Here is a 20,609-nt window from a genome sequence, read left to right on the forward strand (position 1 = left end):
GGCTTCGCCAAAATTAAATCAGCAATGCTTGGCCTCCATGCGCAGCTTTCTTGCTAGCTGACTAGCCCCCACAAGTTCAAGTTCAGTCACTCAAATAAACAAAATTTCTGGAACTAAGATAGCAAACTTGACAACACTATATTTACACTTTATTTACAATGAAAATATATACAAACTAAAAAAGCTGGTAGAAACCGTATGTAATGAATGAAATCGAAATGTAAGCCGATCTCTTAGAGTACACCACAGCACTTGCGAATCCGCATGGGACTGAACTGATGTTCCCAGATACTGCTGACGTTATCCAGCCCAAAATATGTTCAAAACCCGCCAAAATGCACTTAAAACCGCCCAATCTGGCAACACTGTACCGCTGCCTGTCTATAGTTGAAACGAGCTGTCAATCAAAAAAAATATCCAGCCGCTTTCACCAATCACCAGTCTCCTCGCGGAAACTGCCATGTCCCTCCCACTGTGAGGCTCGGAGTCCGTGGGCGGGCATTTTCGCAGTATTTGTCCAATAACCGTCTTGCATTTTGAGATTGAAAAGCGCAGAGCTCCCAAATGCCGTTGAAGTCCACTGAGGCTGGGAGTCCGTGGGACTCTGTGGGCGGGCATTTTCGCAGTATTTGTCCAATAATCGTCTTGCATTTTGAGATTGACAAGCACATAGCTCCCAATCCACTGAGGCTGGGCTGCATCGCGCTGTCACGAGGGGGAAAAACTCACGCACACATTAGGCGAACTGAGGAAAGTTATAACGGAATGATTTTGCACTGTAGTTGGGTTGAGCACATATATTTCTATGATTCTGGATCTGAAATAGCAATGTTATAAGGTCGGCTATAACATAAGCCTAGCGCAATTCATCCTACACGATGTTCGTCATTTTTAGAGGAGGCTGAGCCTCCCTCGTTGTCTTAGAGCAATCGCCCGTGATCTACAGTGGTTATTGTAGTGTTGAAACAACGTGACAACTGTACAATCACAATATGTACAACACAAATATTAGATATTTGAAATGAGGAAAAGTGCGTGACTTCGGCTGTAGCAGCACACGCACATACTCTTAAGCGGTATGCGCTCTCCGGTTGTGTTTGGAATAACAGAATTCATTAAGGCTGTGGTTCCCATAGCAACACATTTCTGTTTTCTTTCTGGTAGGGTGCAGTGAGCTCACAGATGCTCAGATGCACGCACACATACACACACACACACACACACACACACACACACACACACACACACACACACAAAAAAAAAATACAATACAGTACTGTTTATTAGGTTCCCAAAATGGTGTCTACATACGTAATGTGCAAATGCTTATAAAAACATAAATAATTATAATTACAAATAATATAAAAATAAATGAAAATATTCTATGGAAATGTATAGAAAGGAGTTATTATCAAAACCTAATAAGAGTCTCTCATGCTCTCGTGTTCTGCCCGCAGGCAGGTCCTTCCCTATAGTCCCCTGCTCCATGGCACTCCGCTTGACTAATGCGCAGGGGCCACCATTCTTTATTCTGTCTAACATTCCTATCCATTGTCTCCCTGGAGGCCTCCTCCTGTCCATTCTCCCCTCTATAACTACAGGGAGAATATCCCCATGACGCAGAGTATGGCGAGCCAGGCATTCTGCCTTCCATCGATGATGGATATAATGGACCTCCTCTAGCCGACACGCCAAAGTACTTCCTCATTACATATTTTGTTGGACCAAGAGACGTTCTCCAACTTCTCTTGGCTCGACGTTGTTCTTACATTCCATGTACCAGTTCGAATCAGCGTATGGAGGGGGTTTCGCATGATGACGATCTGAGAGGCCCCCCCTCCCTGTCCTGCCGGACGCGGCACCTTGCCTAGCAGAGGTCCCGTTTACGTCGTTACTACCAATAGCATTCATTCTAGCAGTCATACTACAGTCGTGGCCAAAACTTTTGAGACTGACACAAATTTTGGTTTTCACAAAGTTTGCTGCTTCATTGTTTATAGATCTTTTTGTCAGATGTTTCTATGGTATGCTGAAGTACAATTTTCAGCATTTTATAAGTTTCAAAGGCTTTTATTGACAAATACATCAAGTTTATGCAAAGAGTCAATATTTACAGTGTTGACCCTTCTTTTTCAAGAGTCCTGCAATTCGCCCTGGCATACTGGAGATCAGTTTCTGGGCCAAATCCTGACTGATGGCAACCCATTCTTACATAATCAGTGCTTGGAGTTTATCACAATTTTTAGGGTTTTTGTTTGTCCACCTGCTTTTTGAGGGTTGACCACAGGTTCTCAATGGGATTAAGATCTGAGGAGTTTCCTGGCTATGGACCCAAAATTTCAATGGAGTTCCCCGAGCCACTTAGTTATCACTTTTGCCTTGTGACGTGGTGCTCCATCATGCTGGAAAAAGCATTGTTCATCACCAAATTGTTCCTGGGTCATTGGGAGAAGTTGCTCTTGGAGGATGTTTTGATACCATTCTTTATTCATGGCAGTGTTCTTAGGCAAAATTGTGAGTGAGCCCACTTCTTTGAATGAGAAGCAACCCCACACAGGAATAGTCTCAGGATGCTTTACTGTTGGCATGACACAGCCAACATGGTAGCGCTCACCTTTTCTTCTCCGGACAATCATTTTTCCAGATGTCCCAAACAGTCTGAAGGGGGCTTCATCAGAGAAAATAACTTTACCCCAGCTCTCTGCAATCCAATCCCTGTACTTCCTGCAGAATGTCAGTCTGTCCTTGTTTTTCGTGGAGAGAAGTGGCTTCTTTGCTGCCTTTCTTGACACCAGGCCATCCTCCAAAAGTCTTCACCTCACTGTGTGTGCAGATGCAGTCACACCTACCTGCTGCCATTCCTGAGCAAGCTCTGCACTGGTGGTGACCCGATCCCGTAGCTGAATCCTCTTTAGGAGACAATCCTGGCACGTGCTGGACTTTCTTGGGCACCCTGAAGCCTTCTTCACAGCAACTGAACCTCCCTTCTTGAAGTTCTTGATGATCTGATAAATGGTTGATTCACATATGCAAGAATGGGTTGCCATCAGTCAGGATCTGGCCCAGAAGCTGATATCCAGCATGCCAGGGCGAATTGCAGGAATCTTGAAAAAGAAGGGCCAACACTGTAAATCCTGACTCTTTGCATAAACTTGATGTATTTGTCAATAAAAGCCTTGAAACTTATGAAATGATTATAATTGTACTTCAGTATACCATAGAAACATCTGACAAAGATCTAAAAACACTGAAGCAGCAAACTTTGTGAAAACCAAAATTTGTGCCAGTCTCAACTTTTGGCCATGACTGTATATTATAAGGAATCAAGGGAAAAGTACTGCTGAGGTCGGTCTACAATGGAGAAGTAAGATGACTCCGTCCTTCTGCTAGTCTGGGAGCTTGCCTTGGGCAAGCGTCAGTACTCCCTTAGCCTCCCAAGCCAGGGATAAGGCAAAGTTACCACTCAGGCAGACTCCTTACAAGTCGTGGGCAGCAGCGTGATGGATAGTTGTATCGGCGGATGAGTCATCCATGGCCAATGGTGTATACAGCAGGAAGCTAGCATTGTATATGCTTGGGTCCATTAGGCCCAGTTAGGTGGTCACTGCGGCTGAGGAAGCCAACGGAAAACCATGTCAGCAGTAATAAGAGTACTATTTACAAATGTTATCTCAAACTTATCAGAACTAGGTGTGCAGCAACCACCTCCCAAAATAATGCAAATTTAAGTTACATTTAAAAATAGACACCGATAGAGATTTGAAAATTGCCTCAGGGAGTGAGATCCAGACAGAGACAACTCAATAAACAAATGAGTTGCGTGCCTTGGCAGTATGACACTTGGGATATTCAGATTGTTACTGTTCCTCATGTTATGTTGATGTATAATGGAGCGTTTCCTGAGCAAGCTAGTAAGATAATTAGGGGCAAGATTATTCATGCACTTCGACATAAGTACGGCATCTCTTATGGTTAATAAATAAGATACAGGCAAAAGCTTCAGTTCCTTGAGAGTAGGTGTTGTGATCGTCTTTGCGCTGCCCAGATAGAATTCGGACAGCAAAATTCTGGACTAGCTGTAACTTATGAATATTTGAATTGTTGCTACCTGACCAGACAGTAGAACAGTAAAAAGTTTTGTAAAAATTAGAGTTAATGATTGTAAAGCATGTCTGTCGGTCAAAAAGGTGATGGATCCTACTTATCATTACTAGTTTGTTTATGAGATCTGTGGTCTAACCAGAGTCCTGATATGTTAATGGAATGACAAGTTCTTATCGACTATAACCAGGCTTGTAGTATTCGAGTCCAGGACTCAGACTCGAGTCCAACTCGTGCCCTAATTTTAAGGACTTGTGACTAGACTTGGACTTGAGCACTGATGACTCAGACTTGTGCGTTAACTGCATTCAGACTCATAAATTGGAGACAAGGACTCGGATTTTTTCTTTATTTTTTGTAACATGCCATAACAATTTGGCATAAGATATTTATCTCATCTCATCTCATTATCTCTAGCCGCTTTATCCTGTTCTACAGGGTCGCAGGCAAGCTGGAGCCTATCCCAGCTGACTATGGGCGAAAGGCGGGGTACACCCTGGACAAGTCGCCAGGTCATCACAGGGCTGACACATAGACACAGACAACCATTCACACTCACATTCACACCTACGGTCAATTTAGAGTCACCAGTTAACCTAACCTGCATGTCTTTGGACTGTGGGGGAAACCGGAGCACCCAGAGGAAACCCACGCGGACACGGGGAGAACATGCAAACTCCACGCAGAAAGGCCCTCGCCGGCCATGGGGCTCGAACCCGGACCTTCTTGCTGTGAGGCGACAGCGCTAACCACTACACCACCATGCCGCCCTAAGATATTTATATCTACATTAATTTTTATGCTAATTTCGTGCAAGAGAATGCACATTCACCTGTTCATACGTCATGTTCAGGAACAAACTACCGTTAATGGGGCTAAAATGCCTGGAGAGAAGCCCCTAGGATTGTCCGCTTTGCTTATACAGACTTCTCGTGCAGTGGGAAAAAATGCACTGCTGTGTGTTCCATATGTAGAAGAACTATCGAGGAGATGATGGGGACAATCTCGAATTTCAATTGTCATTTGGCAAGACCACACCCAGCGAAGGGAGTGACACGCTATGTTCATTGCTCTCTTGATAGCAGGACTTGCTTGCTGAGTGATGAACTCGCTAGTGTTAACCCTCTCTCATGTTATTTGCCCTGTTGATAGTGGGTGGGGCTTGCTGAGCGATGAACAAGCTTTTTATCTGTAGCCTGTTAACTAAAATGGGGCAGTCAAGCAGTAATGTTTGTCCAACACAGTAGCAGAGACGCTTTCACATAAAGGCAGCAACAGCCACCATCAAATGGTGTGGTTGGAGTCTTGGACTTGACTCGAACTCGAAATTTTCTTTAATGTCTTGGACTTGACTCGGACTTGAACACTGGGGACTCAAGACTGGACTCGGACTCGAGGTTTAGTGACTCGACTATAACTAACGCCACGGTCTCTACCTAAGTGAATGACGGGTAGCTCCTTCCCCCGGGAGCGTAATAGGCGTAATAGGCATCTGACTGAGCATCTTGCTCGATCTAAACACACAGAACTTGGTCTTGTCAGTATTAATCAGCAAACTGTTCTCACAACACCAAGCAGCCACCTGCAATAGACCTTGCTTGAGGTAATGAAGCCCTCCGTTGATCTCTTCGTCAGAGAATGAGACGTAAAGCTTGATATCGTCGACATACGTCTCAACATTACGTGTCTTGCAAACTGATGGTAGATCATTAATATACAGGTTGAAGAGCAAAGGACCGAGAATGGACCCTTGCGGAACACCATGCTTTTGTTCACCCACACAGCTTCCTCTTTCTGTCTTAAATGTAACTGTAGATAGATAAAAATATAACAATCGCAAACACTTTTTAATCAATAAGGATTTGTCAGAATACTGTCGTCCCAGAGGAATAAAATGTTGGGATGTGCTGTATTTATGGGAAAACAATCAACTTTGTATTGATAACAGTAACTGCACTTCATTCAACCAACCTGTCATTGATTATTGTCCTGTAAAAGCATGACACAGTATCTTTTTTTCTTTTTCATTTTGGGAAGACACTGACTAAAATTATCAGGATTTCTGCCCTGGAGTACCACAGAGTCCTGCTTTTTGGGGGTAAATGGGGTCAGTGATCATGATCACAGTCCCGTTTATATATAGTCAGTTGCTTGGTAACCATGAGAGTCTTCGAGGTCACGTGTGCCGAATAACGATGTTAACACTAACTTCATGCTCAGAGGAAACAACATGTTGGATTTTTCTTTCCCACATGGCTGACTGACTCTTTCTCTCCTTCCTTTCCAGAAACCTGCCAATATCCTGGTGATGGGGGAGGGTCCCGAACGAGGGCGGGTCAAAATCGGTAAGTCACATACATGTAACTCTTCCGACATGAGCTGTATTGATTTGTAGAGTGCGTCTTGATTAGATCAGAGATCTGGTATGCACTGGAGAGTGCGAAAATGCACGGACAAATCCGCGTCTTGATGGCTGGTTTGACCTCAATAACGTTGTGAGCCTGGCCGTGGTTGTAAAGAGGTCGCTCTCAGTGAGTGTAAAGCACAGTGGGATAGCGCTGAACGTGCTTGGACTTAACAGGCCTTCTTTAGTGTTGCGTAACGCCATATTGAACACTTCAGCTTGATGACAGTGGCTCACACCGGTGAGCTATTTCTGCTGCAGGGTGTTAGGTTTCTGCTGGAATTTCACTTTCCGTGCCACTCCTGCATGGGCGACTGGAAATACGACACCGTCTTAACCCCTTATATTATGCTCAGATGAGTATTCAGGGTCAAAGTGGCCTGTTTTGAATTTGATTTAAACGTCGAACGTTGATACCGAGCCTCAGACTAGCTGATACTTGATCATTTTTTATTTGAATAAATATATCACACACAACATAAAAAAGCACTTTGAGCGCAGAAAAAAAAGAGATATTAATTATTTATTTCATGACTTTACAATAGACACTGAAATGCACTGAGTGCATTCACTGATTATTCTTTTCGTTTTCTTTTTTATTTTTATTATTCACAAAACTCTCTCCTCCTCCCTGAGTTTTCAGTGGATTTTGATTCTGATTGTTTTGTTTGGAAGATCTGATCAGTCTGTACAAACGTTACTCTTTGGTTTTGTGGTTTCTCATGAGCAAGTACCATTTAGGCTGATTAACAAACTTTCAGGAAAATCGCTCCTCCTTACCGAGTTTTTAATGCATTTTGATTGGGATTGTTTTCTTTTGAAGCTCTAAGGCTACATCCACACGACAATGGCAACGAGATGTTATTTAAAAAAATATCGCGTCCAAATGGGCAACGATCAGTAAAATATCAGGTCCATATGGCAATGCAACGCTTGCTGAAAACGATGCAATACACATGCCACACCTCTAGGGGCGCTGTAAGACGGTCCCTTTGGAGACACCAGAACAATAGAAGAAGTAAGGACGCATGCGCATAAACTATTATGCGCGAGACTTCATATTAGCCACAAAGTCAGAAAAATCTGTTCATAAAATTACATTATAATGACCAAATACAATGAAAAGTATTTTTCCAGTCTCACCTGTGAAAGGTAATCCCATGTGATCTCGTTTGGACGGCAAACCTGTTGGTACAGTTAAACGCAGCACATGAATGAGGCATCTTTATTCTCCGCTTTGACCTATCCAATATGGCGGTGAGGATGACGTATGATTCTACGCGGAAGGCGGCGTCTTTAATGGTCTGGAATAAATTGAATGCTGCACGTTGATGGATTAATTTGTTCTTCTACGCCCTTTTTGAGGAATGTATTGTAGGACTTAAACCAACATCTGAAGAGGTGAGATCGCTCCTTTTTTTCCCTATTTTTGCTGGCGGGATTGACTCTGCCCTAAGGGCTATTCTCTCTCTCTCTCTCTCTCTCTCTCTCTCTCTCTCTCTCACTTTGCACCATTACACAATAAATATTCACAGTGAAAATATTTTGTAAGCGCGTTTCATGAACCAAGTTATAGGATTTGTTGACAACTCGCATCGAGTTCATTACACTTCTACCCGGCATGAAGCACTCACAGTCATGTGGTTGTGACGTCATCGTAAACAAATCCATTCTACTCATCCAGACGACTTCGCAATGGCAACTTTGCCAGATCTTTCCACTCTGGAACCCGTTCTCAAAAGATTGCGTTTTGGGGCACCCAAAACACCGGTGCCGTGTGGACGCCAGGCCGAAACGGTAAACAATTGTATCGGATTCACCTGAATCCGTTGCCGTGTGGACAGGGCCTAATTGTTCTTCACAAAAGTTACAATTTCATTTGTTGAGTTCTCATTTAAGAAATTGCTAATTAAGCTGTCGAAGGATTGATCACAAGAGGGTTACAACTTTTTGTGCAAAAATATGTTTGAAAATCACAAAATCAAGACTAACGGTGAAGCATGGTGGTGGGAACATCAAATGCCGCTTTTCCACTACAAACGCGGCTGAGCCGTGCCGTGCCGAGTCGAGCTGAGCGGGGCTGTTGGAGTTGCATTTCGACTACAACCGCGCTGAACCGTGCTGGCTGGAAGTGGGTGGACACATTGGGTGGAGTTAGCGAAAGTGGGTGGACGTCATGTGATGCCGTTAAGCAGCGCAAACAGTGACATCAGTGACAGTGGCGGAACAAGTCAGAGCCGGGCCGGGGGCGGGGCAAATGACCGGGCCCTTTATTAAAGCTTATCATAACATCATTTTAGGCTACAAAATGTCCGCAACTGCGGTGTTTACCAATTTCAACACTACCGGGTGCAACTATGTTATTTAGTACATCAAGTCCTTCAAACGAACATGTAACTCAGAAACAAAAAACATTAGGATACTGTACATGGCTCATAATAAAACATCAATAGCCTATACTGCGCACATTATTTGAAGGGCATACGAATGAGCGCTCAGAGGTTGCAACGCTGACAGGAAGAGTCAGAAATAAAAGGAGGGCGGTGCAAACCTCACTGAATGCACTGTGTTTACCAATTTCAACACTACGGGGTGCAACTATGTTATTTTGTACATTAAGTCCTTCAAACGAGCATGTAACTCAAACAAAAAAACATTCGGCGACATACTGTACATGGCTCATAATAAAACATCAATAGCCTACTGCGCGCATTATTTGAAGGGCATACGACGAGCCTTGCGCTCCGCGAACTCGTCCACGATGCTCTGTATGTCACTGATTCAGTGAGCTTTTAAGCGGTAGTCTCACGACCCGAATAGTAAACAATAAACATGGAGGACATGGAGTCGTTAGTGTTGCTGGTCTCGGTGCTGTGGCTTGTTGTCACCGACAACGCGGACAGATACTGGCAAGAGCGTATAGATGAGGCGAGGCGCATAAGGCTTCAGAAATTCTCGTAATTCATAATTATTCTTCTTCCGGGTTTGCGGTGTTTACAGATCCCAGCGCGCTCGCGGGGCGTGTGTGGGCATGTGAGGACACGCCTCCTCACCAATCAGTGCACAGGGGAGTGTCTGCTCACGCCCCCAACCTCAGTCGGCACGGTTTGGCTCGCTTCAGCCCTACCCCAAAACGGTGCGAGTTTTAGGGGCTAAGCGGGGCTGAAACGAGCTGAGTCGTGCTGGTTTTTGGTAGTCGAAACGCGAGCCGTGTCGGGCTGAAGTGAGCTGAAGCGAGCTGAAGCGAGCTGAAAAAGGGTAGTGGAAAAGGGCCAAAAGTGTACTGTATATAGGGCTGCTTCTCGTCTGCTGGAACCAGGGCTCTAGTCATGATAAAGAGGCTCATGGATGTCCAGAAATGCTGATCTATTTTGGCAGAAGACCTGCAGAACTCTGAAGATTAAATAATAGTACAGAGCCTAATCTAGGGCGTGTAATACGTGATAATACGCGTTTTTTTATCTGTCTGTCGCACATCCACTTTTTGGGCACGAGAGTGATATCGCATACAGTGGCATGCAAAAGTTTGGGCACCCTTGCTGAAAATGTCTGTTACTGTGAATAGTTAAGTGAGCAGAAGATGAACTGATCACCAAAAGGCATAAAAGTAAAAATGACACATTTCTTTAATATTTTCCGCAAGATTACGTTTTTATTTCCATCATTTACAGGTGTAAAATACCAAAAAATAAAAAGGAGCCGAAGCAAAAGTTTGAGCACCTGACATGGTCAGTACTTAGTAACACCCCCTTTGGCAAGTATCACAGCTTGAAGCCAGCTAATAATCTTTCAGTTCTTACCTGGGGGATTTTCGCGCATTCGTCCTTGAAAAAGGCTTCCAGTTCTACAAGTTTCTTGGGCTGTCTTGCATGCACTGCTCTTTTGAGATCTATCCACAGATTTTCAATGATGTTTAGGTCAGGGGACTGTGAGGGCCAGGGCAAAACCTTCAGCTTGTGCCTCTTGAGGTATTCCATTGTAGATTTTGAGGTGTGTTTTGGATCATCGTCTTATTGTAGGACCCATCCTCTTTTTAACTTCAACTTTTTTACAGATGGTATGATGTTTGCTTCCAGAGTTTGCTGGTATTTATTCGAATCCATGCTTCCCTCGACCAATGAAATGTGCCCTGTGCCACTGGCTGCAACACAACCCCAAAGCATGATCGATCCACACCCATGCTTCAGAGTTGGAGAGGTGTTCTTTTCCTGGAATTTGGCACCCTTTTTTCTCCAAACATACCTTTGCACATTGTGGCCAAAAAGTTCTATTTTGATTTCATCAGTCCACAGGACTTGTTTCCAAAATGCATCAGGCTTATTTAGATGTTCATTTGCAAACTTCAGACACTGAATTTTGTGGCTAGGACGCAGGAAAGGTTTTCTTCTGATGACTCTCCCATGAAGGTCATATTTGTTCAGGTGTCGCTGCATAGTAGAACAGTGCACCACCACTCCAGGGTCTGCTAATTCTTTCTGGAGGTCTTTTGCAGTCAAACAGGGGTTTTTATTTGCCTTTCTAGCAATCCAGCGAGCAGTTCTTTCAGAAAGTTTTCTTCATCTTCCAGACCTCACCTTGATCTCCACTGTTTCTGTTAACTGCCATTTCTTAATAACATTACAGTCTGAGGAAACGGCTACCTGAAAACACTTTGCTACGTTCTTGTAGCCTTCTCCTGCTTTGTTAGCATCAATTATTTTATTATTCAGAATGCGAGGGAGTTGCTTAGAGGAGCCCATGGCTGTTGATTTTAGGGACGAGTTTGAGGAGTCAGAGAATTTATGCAGCTTTGAAATCTGCATCATCTGACCTTTCCTAACGAAGAATTTGAACAAGCCACAGCTCAATAAGCTAATTAAGGTCTGGAACCTTGGTAAAAGTTACCTGAGAACTTAAATGTATTGGGGTGCCCAAACTTTTGCATGGTGTTCCTTTTCTTTTTTCACTCTCCAATTGTACAAAACAAAAATAATACACAAATCCTGCATAAAACGCTGAAAAGAAATGTGTCGTCTTTACCTTTATGCCTTTTGGTGATCAGTTCATCTTCCGCTCACTTAACTATTCACAGTAACAGACATTTTCAACAAGGGTGCCCAAACTTTTGCATGCCACTGTATCTATTCATTTTGTCACGCATTTATAAGTAGAGCGCGTGTAGTCGCGTTTTACTGAATCTTGTGCGTATCAATTTGTCAGCACCAGCTAGCAAGCACTGCGGTAAATACAGCGTTGTTTACACACCAATCGGAAAATATCGGAAAGGACCGAAGTATTCCGAATGGTTTATTTAGCGGGTAAAACAGTTTTGTGAACTATTATATCATTGGTCACTGAACCGGAAGACAGTGTATCTCAACCAATCGTGTGAAGTGTTTTAAAAATACCCAAAAGCACATGGCATATCGTTCTGTCTCATCCAAACATAATGTCAAAATACGTGGTCACGTTGAAAGACCTTTGGAAGAAAAAAGGAAACAAAACGAAGACACAGAAGTGACAGATACTAATCCAGCCGACATTACACAACCCGATACAAGATATTATGAAATAGATTTAATCTGTTCTTGTATAATGGTAGGTACTGTAACATTACTGCAAATAATAAGAGATTATCATGATAATATACTGTTTAGGAAGTCTGAATTTTGGGATCATCTCTAGTCATCTATGTCAAAAACTAGTTTAAAGAAGTTCTACATGAATGCTAGTTTTTTTTTTTGGGGGGGAGTAATTTGTTTAATTCAGTTTAGTATTATGTTATTAATCATATTCAAATAGTAAAGGTGCTTAGTTGATATATAAGACATGTATAAGTTTGTGTACAAATATGATCTTAGAGTAATTATATGACAGTATGAAGACATACGAAGTCATTTGATTCTGATTGATAAGGGTTTTTGAAGTTTGAATTTGATATTATTTTCCTAATGCCAATATACAATTAGTTTGATAATGTTTGGTATTATGTAAGTTTTATTTAAAAATATGAAATATATTTAATCTGTTCTTGTGTAATTGTAGGTACTGTAAGATTGTAAATGATGGAGATTATATACTTTTTAGGAAGTCTGAATTTTGAGATTATCTCCAGTCATTTTATGTCAAAATCTAGTTTAAACATAGGTAGATTGTTTAATGTTTTTCACTTTCATGAAAGGTGGTCTGAACAAAACAAATATGATAGCATTTTTAAATATTTGATAGTGATTTTATTTTATTCAGAAAATCAGATTTTTCATCTTATTATTAAGTAATAATGGCAAGACTACATGGATTTTAGACTTAACTATATCAAATGATGTAATATTAACCTAGTCATATTTGAAATGCAATATTATACTACTGGTGGTCAAATTGGTAAAAATAGGCTAGTCACATGATTTATAGTAAAACAGTAACCTAGTCATATAACAGAAAACTAGTCATATTTGTAAGGTTTTGCAGTATATAATTCTTCATATAGTTTTTGATCTAAAATCTTTACATTTTTAAAGTTCGGATCTGATCATAATGTTTGTGCAATACTATAAACTGTGGATAAGTGTTTGCTGATATGGTTTTCATATCACTGTATTAAAGGATATGTATTGTGCTATAATTATGTAGATTAACATCTGATATGAATGTTTGTTATGTATTTAGTTTTATTAATAAAACTGTTCTGTTTATAGATGTACTCTTGAAAATATCTACCAATGTACAGTGGTGCTTGAAAGTTTGTGAACCCTTTAGAATTTTCTATATTTCTGCATAAATATGACCTAAAACATCATTGGATTTTCACACAAGTCCTAAAAGTAGAGAAAGAGAACCCAGTTAAACAAATGAGACAGAAATATTATACTTGCTCATTTATTTATTGAAGAAAATGGTCCAATATTACATATCTGTGAGTGGCAAAAGTATGTGAACCTTTGCTTTCAGTATCTGGTGTGACCCCCTTGTGCAGCGATAACTGCAACTAAATGTTTGCGGGAACTGTTGATCAGTCCTGCACACCGGCTTGGAGGAATTTTAGCCCATTCCTCCATACAGAACAGCTTCAACTCTGGGATGTTGGTGGGTTTCCTCACATGAACTGCTCACTTCAGGTCCTTCCACAACATTTTGATTGGATTAAAGTCAGGACTTTGACTTGGCCATTCCAAAACATTCACTTTATTCTTCTTTAACCATTCTTTGGCAGAATGACTTGTGTGCTTAGGGCCGTTGTCTTGCTGCATGACCCACCTTCTCTTGAGATTCAGTTCATGGACAGATGTCCTGACATTTTCCTTTAGAATTCGCTGGTATAATTCAGAATTCATTGTTCCATCAATGATGGCAAGCCATCCTGGCCCAGATGCAGCAAAACAGGCCCAAACCATGATACTACCACCACCATGTTTCACAGATGGGATAAGGTTCTTATGCTGCAATGCAGGGTTTTCCTTTCTCCAAACATAACGCTTCTCATTTAAACCAAAAAGTTCTATTTTGGTCTCATCTGTCCACAAAACATTTGTCCAATAGCCTTCTGGCTTGTCCACATGATCTTTAGCAAACTGCAGATGAGCAGCAATGTTCTTTTTGGAGAGCAGTGGCTTTCTCCTTGCAACCCTGCCATGCACACCATTGTTGTTCAGTGTTCTCCTGATGGTGGACTCATGAACATTAACGTTAGCCAATGTGAGAGAGGCCTTCAGTTGCTTAGAAGTTACCCTGGGGTCCTTTGTGACCTCACCGACTATTATACGCCTTGTTCTTGGAGTGATCTTTGTTGGTTGGCCACTCCTGGGGAGGGTAACAATGGTCTTGAATTTCCTGCATTTGTACACAATCTGTCTGACTGTGGATTGGTGGAGTCCAAACTCTTTAGAGATGGTTTTGTAATGTTTTCCAGCCTGATGAGCATCAGCAACACTTTTTCTGAGGTCCTCAGAAATCTCCTTTGTTCGTGCCATGATACACTTCCACAAACATGTGTTGTGAAGATCAGACTTTGATAGATCCCTGTTCTTTAAATAAAACAGGGTGCCCACTCACACCTGATTGTCATCCCATTGATTGAAAACACCTGACTCTAATTTCACCTTCAAATTAACTGCTAATCCTAGAAGTTCACATACTCTTGCCACTCACAGATATGTAATATTGGATCATTTTCCTCAATAAATAAATGACCAAGTATAATATTTTTGTCTCATTTGTTTAACTGGGTTCTCTTTATCTACCTTTAGGACTTGTGTGAAAATCCGATGATGTTTTAGGTCATATTTATGCAGAAATATAGAAAATTCTAAAGGGTTCACAAACTTTCAAGCACCATTGTATTACTTATTTTTCTGTCCCCACTAACTGGAACAAATGAGGGATATTTTTACCCATGTTAATATTTTCTGTCCCCTGTTTCTACAACTAGTGAGGGATCTGTCCCCTATTTTCAAATTCCTAGATTAGGCTCTGTAGTACAGCTTCCTCTATGATGACGACGCAAATCCAAGTTCAGAAAGAAATGACTTCGGAAGATGATTCCAAGGTTTTGGAACGGTCCTGTCAGAGCTCATCCGATCAACAACCTGTGGAATGATTTGAAGAGTTCCCTTTGCAATCTGATAAACACTTTTGGAAGGAAGAATGGAATAAAATGGCCAAATGTGCGACGAAGTTAGTCAGCTCTCAGCCCAAAAGAATGAGGACTGAATTACAGTACGAGCGAAAGGTGGTTGAACAAAGTGTTAGTTCAGGGGCGTGGAAATGAGTTATGCACTGTGATGAACTTTCTGGAAATTTGCCTTTCCTAGCAGAGATCTCTGTGGGGTTTTATTTGGATTGTTTTATTTGGATGATTCGGAGTCTTCACAAAAGTTACTATTGGGGTTGTTGAATTTTCGTTTACACGTTGCTAATTTATTACTTAACAGTCATCCATGGCTATGTGTTCTACTGATCACAAGCTTTTTGCACGCTACATGTTTTATTTATTAGCTCACCGGCCAGAGGCCGATAAGCTATTGCCATCACGTGGCGTCCGTCATCCGTCCGTCCATCGTCTGTCTACAATTCACAAAAATTGCTCCTCCTCCCTGAGTTTTCAATGGGTTTTGATTCTGATCGTTTTGTTTGGGAGATCCAATCAGTCTGCACAATAGTTACTCCCTGGTTTTGTGATTGGTACGGCCGTGTGAGCTACTGCGTCGCTGACGCTCTGGTTCTGCCATGCAAAAGCAAACTGCAGTATCTACAGAATCACCGAATTGGGAGAAATAGCAGTTTTCCTTGATCTAACATGGTAAATTTGCACTTACTACAAATTTCAAACACTCATAACTCAACGCAGGCTTGTAGTACTCGAGTCAGCTCGTGACTCGACTTGGACTTGAGCACTGATGACTCGGACTCGTGCGTTACCTGCATTCGGACTCGTAAATTGGAGACGAGGACTCCAGAACAAAGAAAAGGATGTTTTTTCTTTATTTTTTGTAACATGCCATAATAATTCCGTACAAGATATTTATATCTACATGAATTTTTATACTAATTTCATGCAAGAGAATGCACATTCACCTGTTCATACGTCATGTTCAGGAACAAACTAACGTTAATGGTGCTGAAATGCCTGGAGAGAACGCCCCTAGGATTGTCTGCTTTGCTTATAGACTTCTCGTGCAGTGGGAAAAATGCACTGCTGTGTGTTCCATATGTAGAAGAACTATCGAGGAGACGACGGGGACAACCTCGAACTTAAGTCGTCATTTGGCAAGACCACACCCAGAGAAGGAAGTGACATGCTATGTTCATCGCTCTGTTGATAGTGGGCGGGGCTTGCTTCCTGCTATGAACTAGCTAGTGTTAACCCTCTCTCATGTTATTTGCCCTGCCGATAGTGGGCGGGGCTTGTGTCAGACTCGACTCGAAATTTCCTTTAATGACTTGGACTTGAACACTGGACTGACTCGACTACAACACTGACTCAAAGCTGGAGCAAGGTAGCGCTACAGAACTTTCAAATATAATGGAACAGATACAGCACGTAAACTTCATACACAAAACTCACTTTCACAAAATACGCAAATGCTGCAGTTTGCCTTTGCACGGCAGCATTAATCTCGTTAATTCTAAAACGGTCAATCAAAACTACGTTAAATCGGATTACTGGAAAATATCATCGAGTATCATATCCCTGTAGCGATAAAGCTCACCATGAGCTACGACTGAGAACGGCTCTGCTTATCGCTGCTGTAACATAAGCGACAACAGGAGCGTACTTGTGATTCGTGGACATTCCGCAATGTTAAATGTTGAATAAGGGGATCAAGAAGGATGACCTGGCCTTCCTGAATAAGTAAAAATTGTCAGCGTTGACAAACTGCTGCTGTATAAGAGGAATAAAACACTTTAAGACTTGCTGTTATAGGATAATAACAACAACAAAACTTCAGGGTGATATCAGGAACTCATCCTGGGATTGATTAAATCTGAGAATCGCTGACTCGCTCACACAACGCAACTGTTCAAGGCTAACACACGACATGAACCTTCAGCTGGAGAGATCTCATCTCATTATCTGTAGCCGCTTTATCCTGTTCTACAGGGTCGCAGGCAAGCTGGAGCCTATCCCAGCTGACTACGGGCGAAAGGCGGGGTACACCCTGGACAAGTCGCCAGGTCATCACAGGGCTGACACATAGACACAGACAACCATTCACACTCACATTCACACCTACGGTCAATTTAGAGTCACCAGTTAACCTAACCTGCATGTCTTTGGACTGTGGGGGAAACCGGAGCACCCGGAGGAAACCCACACGGACACGGGGAGAACATGCAAACTCCGCACAGAAAGGCCCTCGCCGGCCACGGGGCTCGAACCCGGACCTTCTTGCTGTGAGGCGACAGCGCTAACCACTACACCACCGTGCCGCCCCAGCTGGAGAGATAGAAATCTTAAAAAAAAATAAATCATATTAATAAACACAAGAGTTATCTATCCTGTGATTCTTTGACGACTGACTGGTTTCGGAGATGAGTTCAACAAGGATCGCCTGTTCTGCCAAGAGAACCAGAGAAGTTCAAAGAAGATATTTTCATGTTACAGTGTGTCAAAGAATCATGTTTATTTTTTTACCCTCGCTCCGAAGGAGGGGTTATAATGGTTTTTTTGTTTGTTTTTACCTCTGTCCGTCCGGATCTCCGTATTTCCGTCTGTCCGAAACACCCTTTTTCTCAGCAACCACAAATCATAGCCACTTGGTACTTGGTACCAAACTTCAGCTTGGGGTTGGATACCATGTATACTGTTTTCTGGTCTGTCTCACATTAACTTCCTGTTTACTGACTGAATGTATTTACGAAACATATAGCATGTTAATAAGTAAATAACTTCTTATCAAAGCATTATTGCTATTATTATTATTTTGTGTTTACATTTTGCTCTTGCTTTCCCATACAAATTGTTGGGTTTCAGTCACGTGACTTTTCTTAGCGGAAGGTTTTACCAGAAGTGAAATAGCTGGTGGTCTAAACGGCTGCCGTAGTGCAAACAACTCACGATAAGTTATCAGAGTACGCTCGTAACCTAGAAGCCACTGCTGGCTTTAGATATATTCAGAAGATTGCTATGTGCAATGGAATCGACCCCTACAGTCTGGGAAAGAAGGATTTGTCATACGATCTCGAAAACAACCCTTCAGTCGAGTTCCCCGACATCTCGAACTATCTGATGTTGCAGACGTTCTTCTACACCGCAAAACAGATGAAAGCATGGAAAAGTACGGAGGCTTACGACTTTTTTGTATGTGGCTGGGTAAAGGACCTCAGTATCAAGTCGCTGCCCAATGAATCCTGTATTGTTTTTGCCCGTGTAAGTATGTTTTTTGGTTTTTTTAAAGCCTTTCATTCACGTCTTTACAACGAAGCGCTGCAAGTTGAAGTGTAAGACGGAGACGTGATCACGGCGCATTGTAACTGTACAGCTGGGTGGGAATTTTGTCGCGACCTTCATGCATATGGACTTTGTGAGGAGGAAACAAAGAAACAGCTGGGGACTTTAGCGCTTCGTGACTAAAAACAGTACTGTAAAATAACGACACCTAGCAAGAAAAGTCCTTGGAAAACACTAAGGACGTAGCTGAGAGGGAAATACAAACCTTTCATCAAGTGATCACTGCAAACTCGAGCCTGCTTCGACTCTGCTCCCTTCGATTTCAGCGAGAGGTTCAAAAGCCACCTTTCTCGACGTCCTGTGTTCGTTCGCCCTTTTTTTATTAGTTCACAAGGAACCCTGAAGAAACTTTTATCAGTTTCACGGTTTGATCAACCTAAAACAATGCAAGCGTAAGGCATTTTTCATGCGAGCAATGAACCTTCTTCGTACAAACGCTTCATCAGCTGAGCTTTGGTAGACCACCAGTTAAAGTTTGGAATAACTAATGAGGTGGATGTGACGTCACGTGAAACCCAGCAATAGATGGATAATAAACCGGATTCAGGGAACTGCTGCGCATGAAAGCAAATTAATTTAACTTCCTCTCGGATTCTCATCAGCCGTCTCTCGTCTCCATTTCAGAATATCCTTGGATCGATCGCGCACTGGGGAAACAGTGTCACAGGGGCACAAAATAGTATAAGTCTGCAAACAGGAAATGAGATCCGTGTGACACTTGGTTTCTTCGAAGATGGTTGTGTGGCGACGTTGGAAAAAGAAAGGACAATCCATCAAGCGCATACGGTTTTTAAGATCCTGATTTATCTTAATGACCCCTTTGTCATCCTGTGGGGTTTTTTTTCCTTTTATTTTCTCTCTTATCTCATTTTGCCCTCTAGGGCTGGACCGAACTCGGTACACGCGGATTTTTGTGTGTTTTGTACGCACAGGCATCTTCAGTAAAGCACAGTCATCAGAAATTTTGATGACTAAACCACTTTCTCGGTGCTGTTAATTATCTATGAGATGCCCAACATTTTAAGAAAGGGGTTTGTGTGTGTGTTGTAGCGGACATGGGTTTTGCACGACTTTTCAATTCTCCTCTGAAGCCTTTGGCGGATCTGGATCCAGTCGTGGTTACGTTCTGGTACCGAGCACCTGAACTGCTCCTGGGAGCTCGACACTACACCAAAGCAATCGGTGAGCTTCACACACATGGATCTAAGAACTCAAGGATCTCCGAAAACATGTCTATGTGAATGACCTGTCATCGTTTCGCAGTGTTGGTGTTTATCATCTTTATTATTATTATTATTATCATTTTTGGTATTTAGATATCTGGGCGATCGGCTGCATCTTCGCGGAGCTGCTGACGTCCGAGCCGATATTCCACTGCCGTCAGGAGGACATCAAAACCAGCAACCCGTTCCACCACGACCAGCTGGACCGCATCTTCAGCGTCATGGGCTTCCCTGCAGGTCTCCATTCACGCACTGTCTAAAGTGTCTGTTAGTGTGAATGAAACGAGGTCTTATTGTTGACTTATCGTTGTCGTAGAATAAGCAGTACTCAATAATTTGCTCACTAATGTGGGCTGTGAATTCCCCAATGTCGAGCTCGATGCTTAAAAAACTACTTTGTCACAGTAAACTCCAGCAGCTACTTCACCGAGTCTCACCTCCTATATCTCTGGGCTTAGTGTAGCTATGTGGTAAGTAGCTTTCAAACCAAAACGGGAAAAACGAATCTCAACTGTTTAATCCTGTTCTTATCACAGCGGCTCGTTTCCTGGAAAATATCTTTAAACAAATGAAGGCGTTCATCAAGAAGAAAAAAAAACAGACTAGAAAGCTAATAGTGCATATAAACCTTCAATAGTTTCTGTTAGCACCCCCCCACACCCCCCGAAACATCCTGTTCTAACTTCAGAGCCTAGATTACTGGTGTCCATACACAGCGCCCTCTACAATTATTGACGCCTCCTATAATGATTAGTAAAAAGGAAAAGAAAAAAATCCACCTTTTGGTGAAGTCGCTTCATCTTGCGCTGAAAAAATGAGAAAAATCCAACCTTGAATTCCAAGAAAAACAAATCCGTCATCAGGAAATATATTTGCAACTAAAGCACATCCCACTATTATCGTCCCCCTGGAATTTACAGTGAACATAATGTACAGTACCTGCAGCATGTTTCCC

The 20,609-nt window shown here is 42.2% G+C and overlaps 1 protein-coding gene across 2 annotated transcripts in view; it reads left to right on the forward strand.

The window, feature by feature from the left end:
* Positions 1–20,609, forward strand: part of cdk19 (cyclin dependent kinase 19) — a 161,724-nt gene that overhangs the window by 109,938 nt on the left and 31,177 nt on the right. For both annotated transcript variants that reach the window (XR_009654042.1, XM_060913901.1), the window contains exons 5-7: positions 6,389–6,446; positions 19,482–19,613; positions 19,748–19,891. Coding sequence is in view for 1 of the 2 variants with exons in the window: in XM_060913901.1 (XP_060769884.1) it covers positions 6,389–6,446; positions 19,482–19,613; positions 19,748–19,891 (334 nt within the window). In the remaining variant the exon portion in view is untranslated. The remainder of the gene's footprint in view (positions 1–6,388; positions 6,447–19,481; positions 19,614–19,747; positions 19,892–20,609) is intronic.

Source organism: Neoarius graeffei, chromosome 2 (assembly GCF_027579695.1).
Source record: "Neoarius graeffei isolate fNeoGra1 chromosome 2, fNeoGra1.pri, whole genome shotgun sequence".
Taxonomy (NCBI): Eukaryota; Metazoa; Chordata; class Actinopteri; order Siluriformes; family Ariidae; genus Neoarius; species Neoarius graeffei.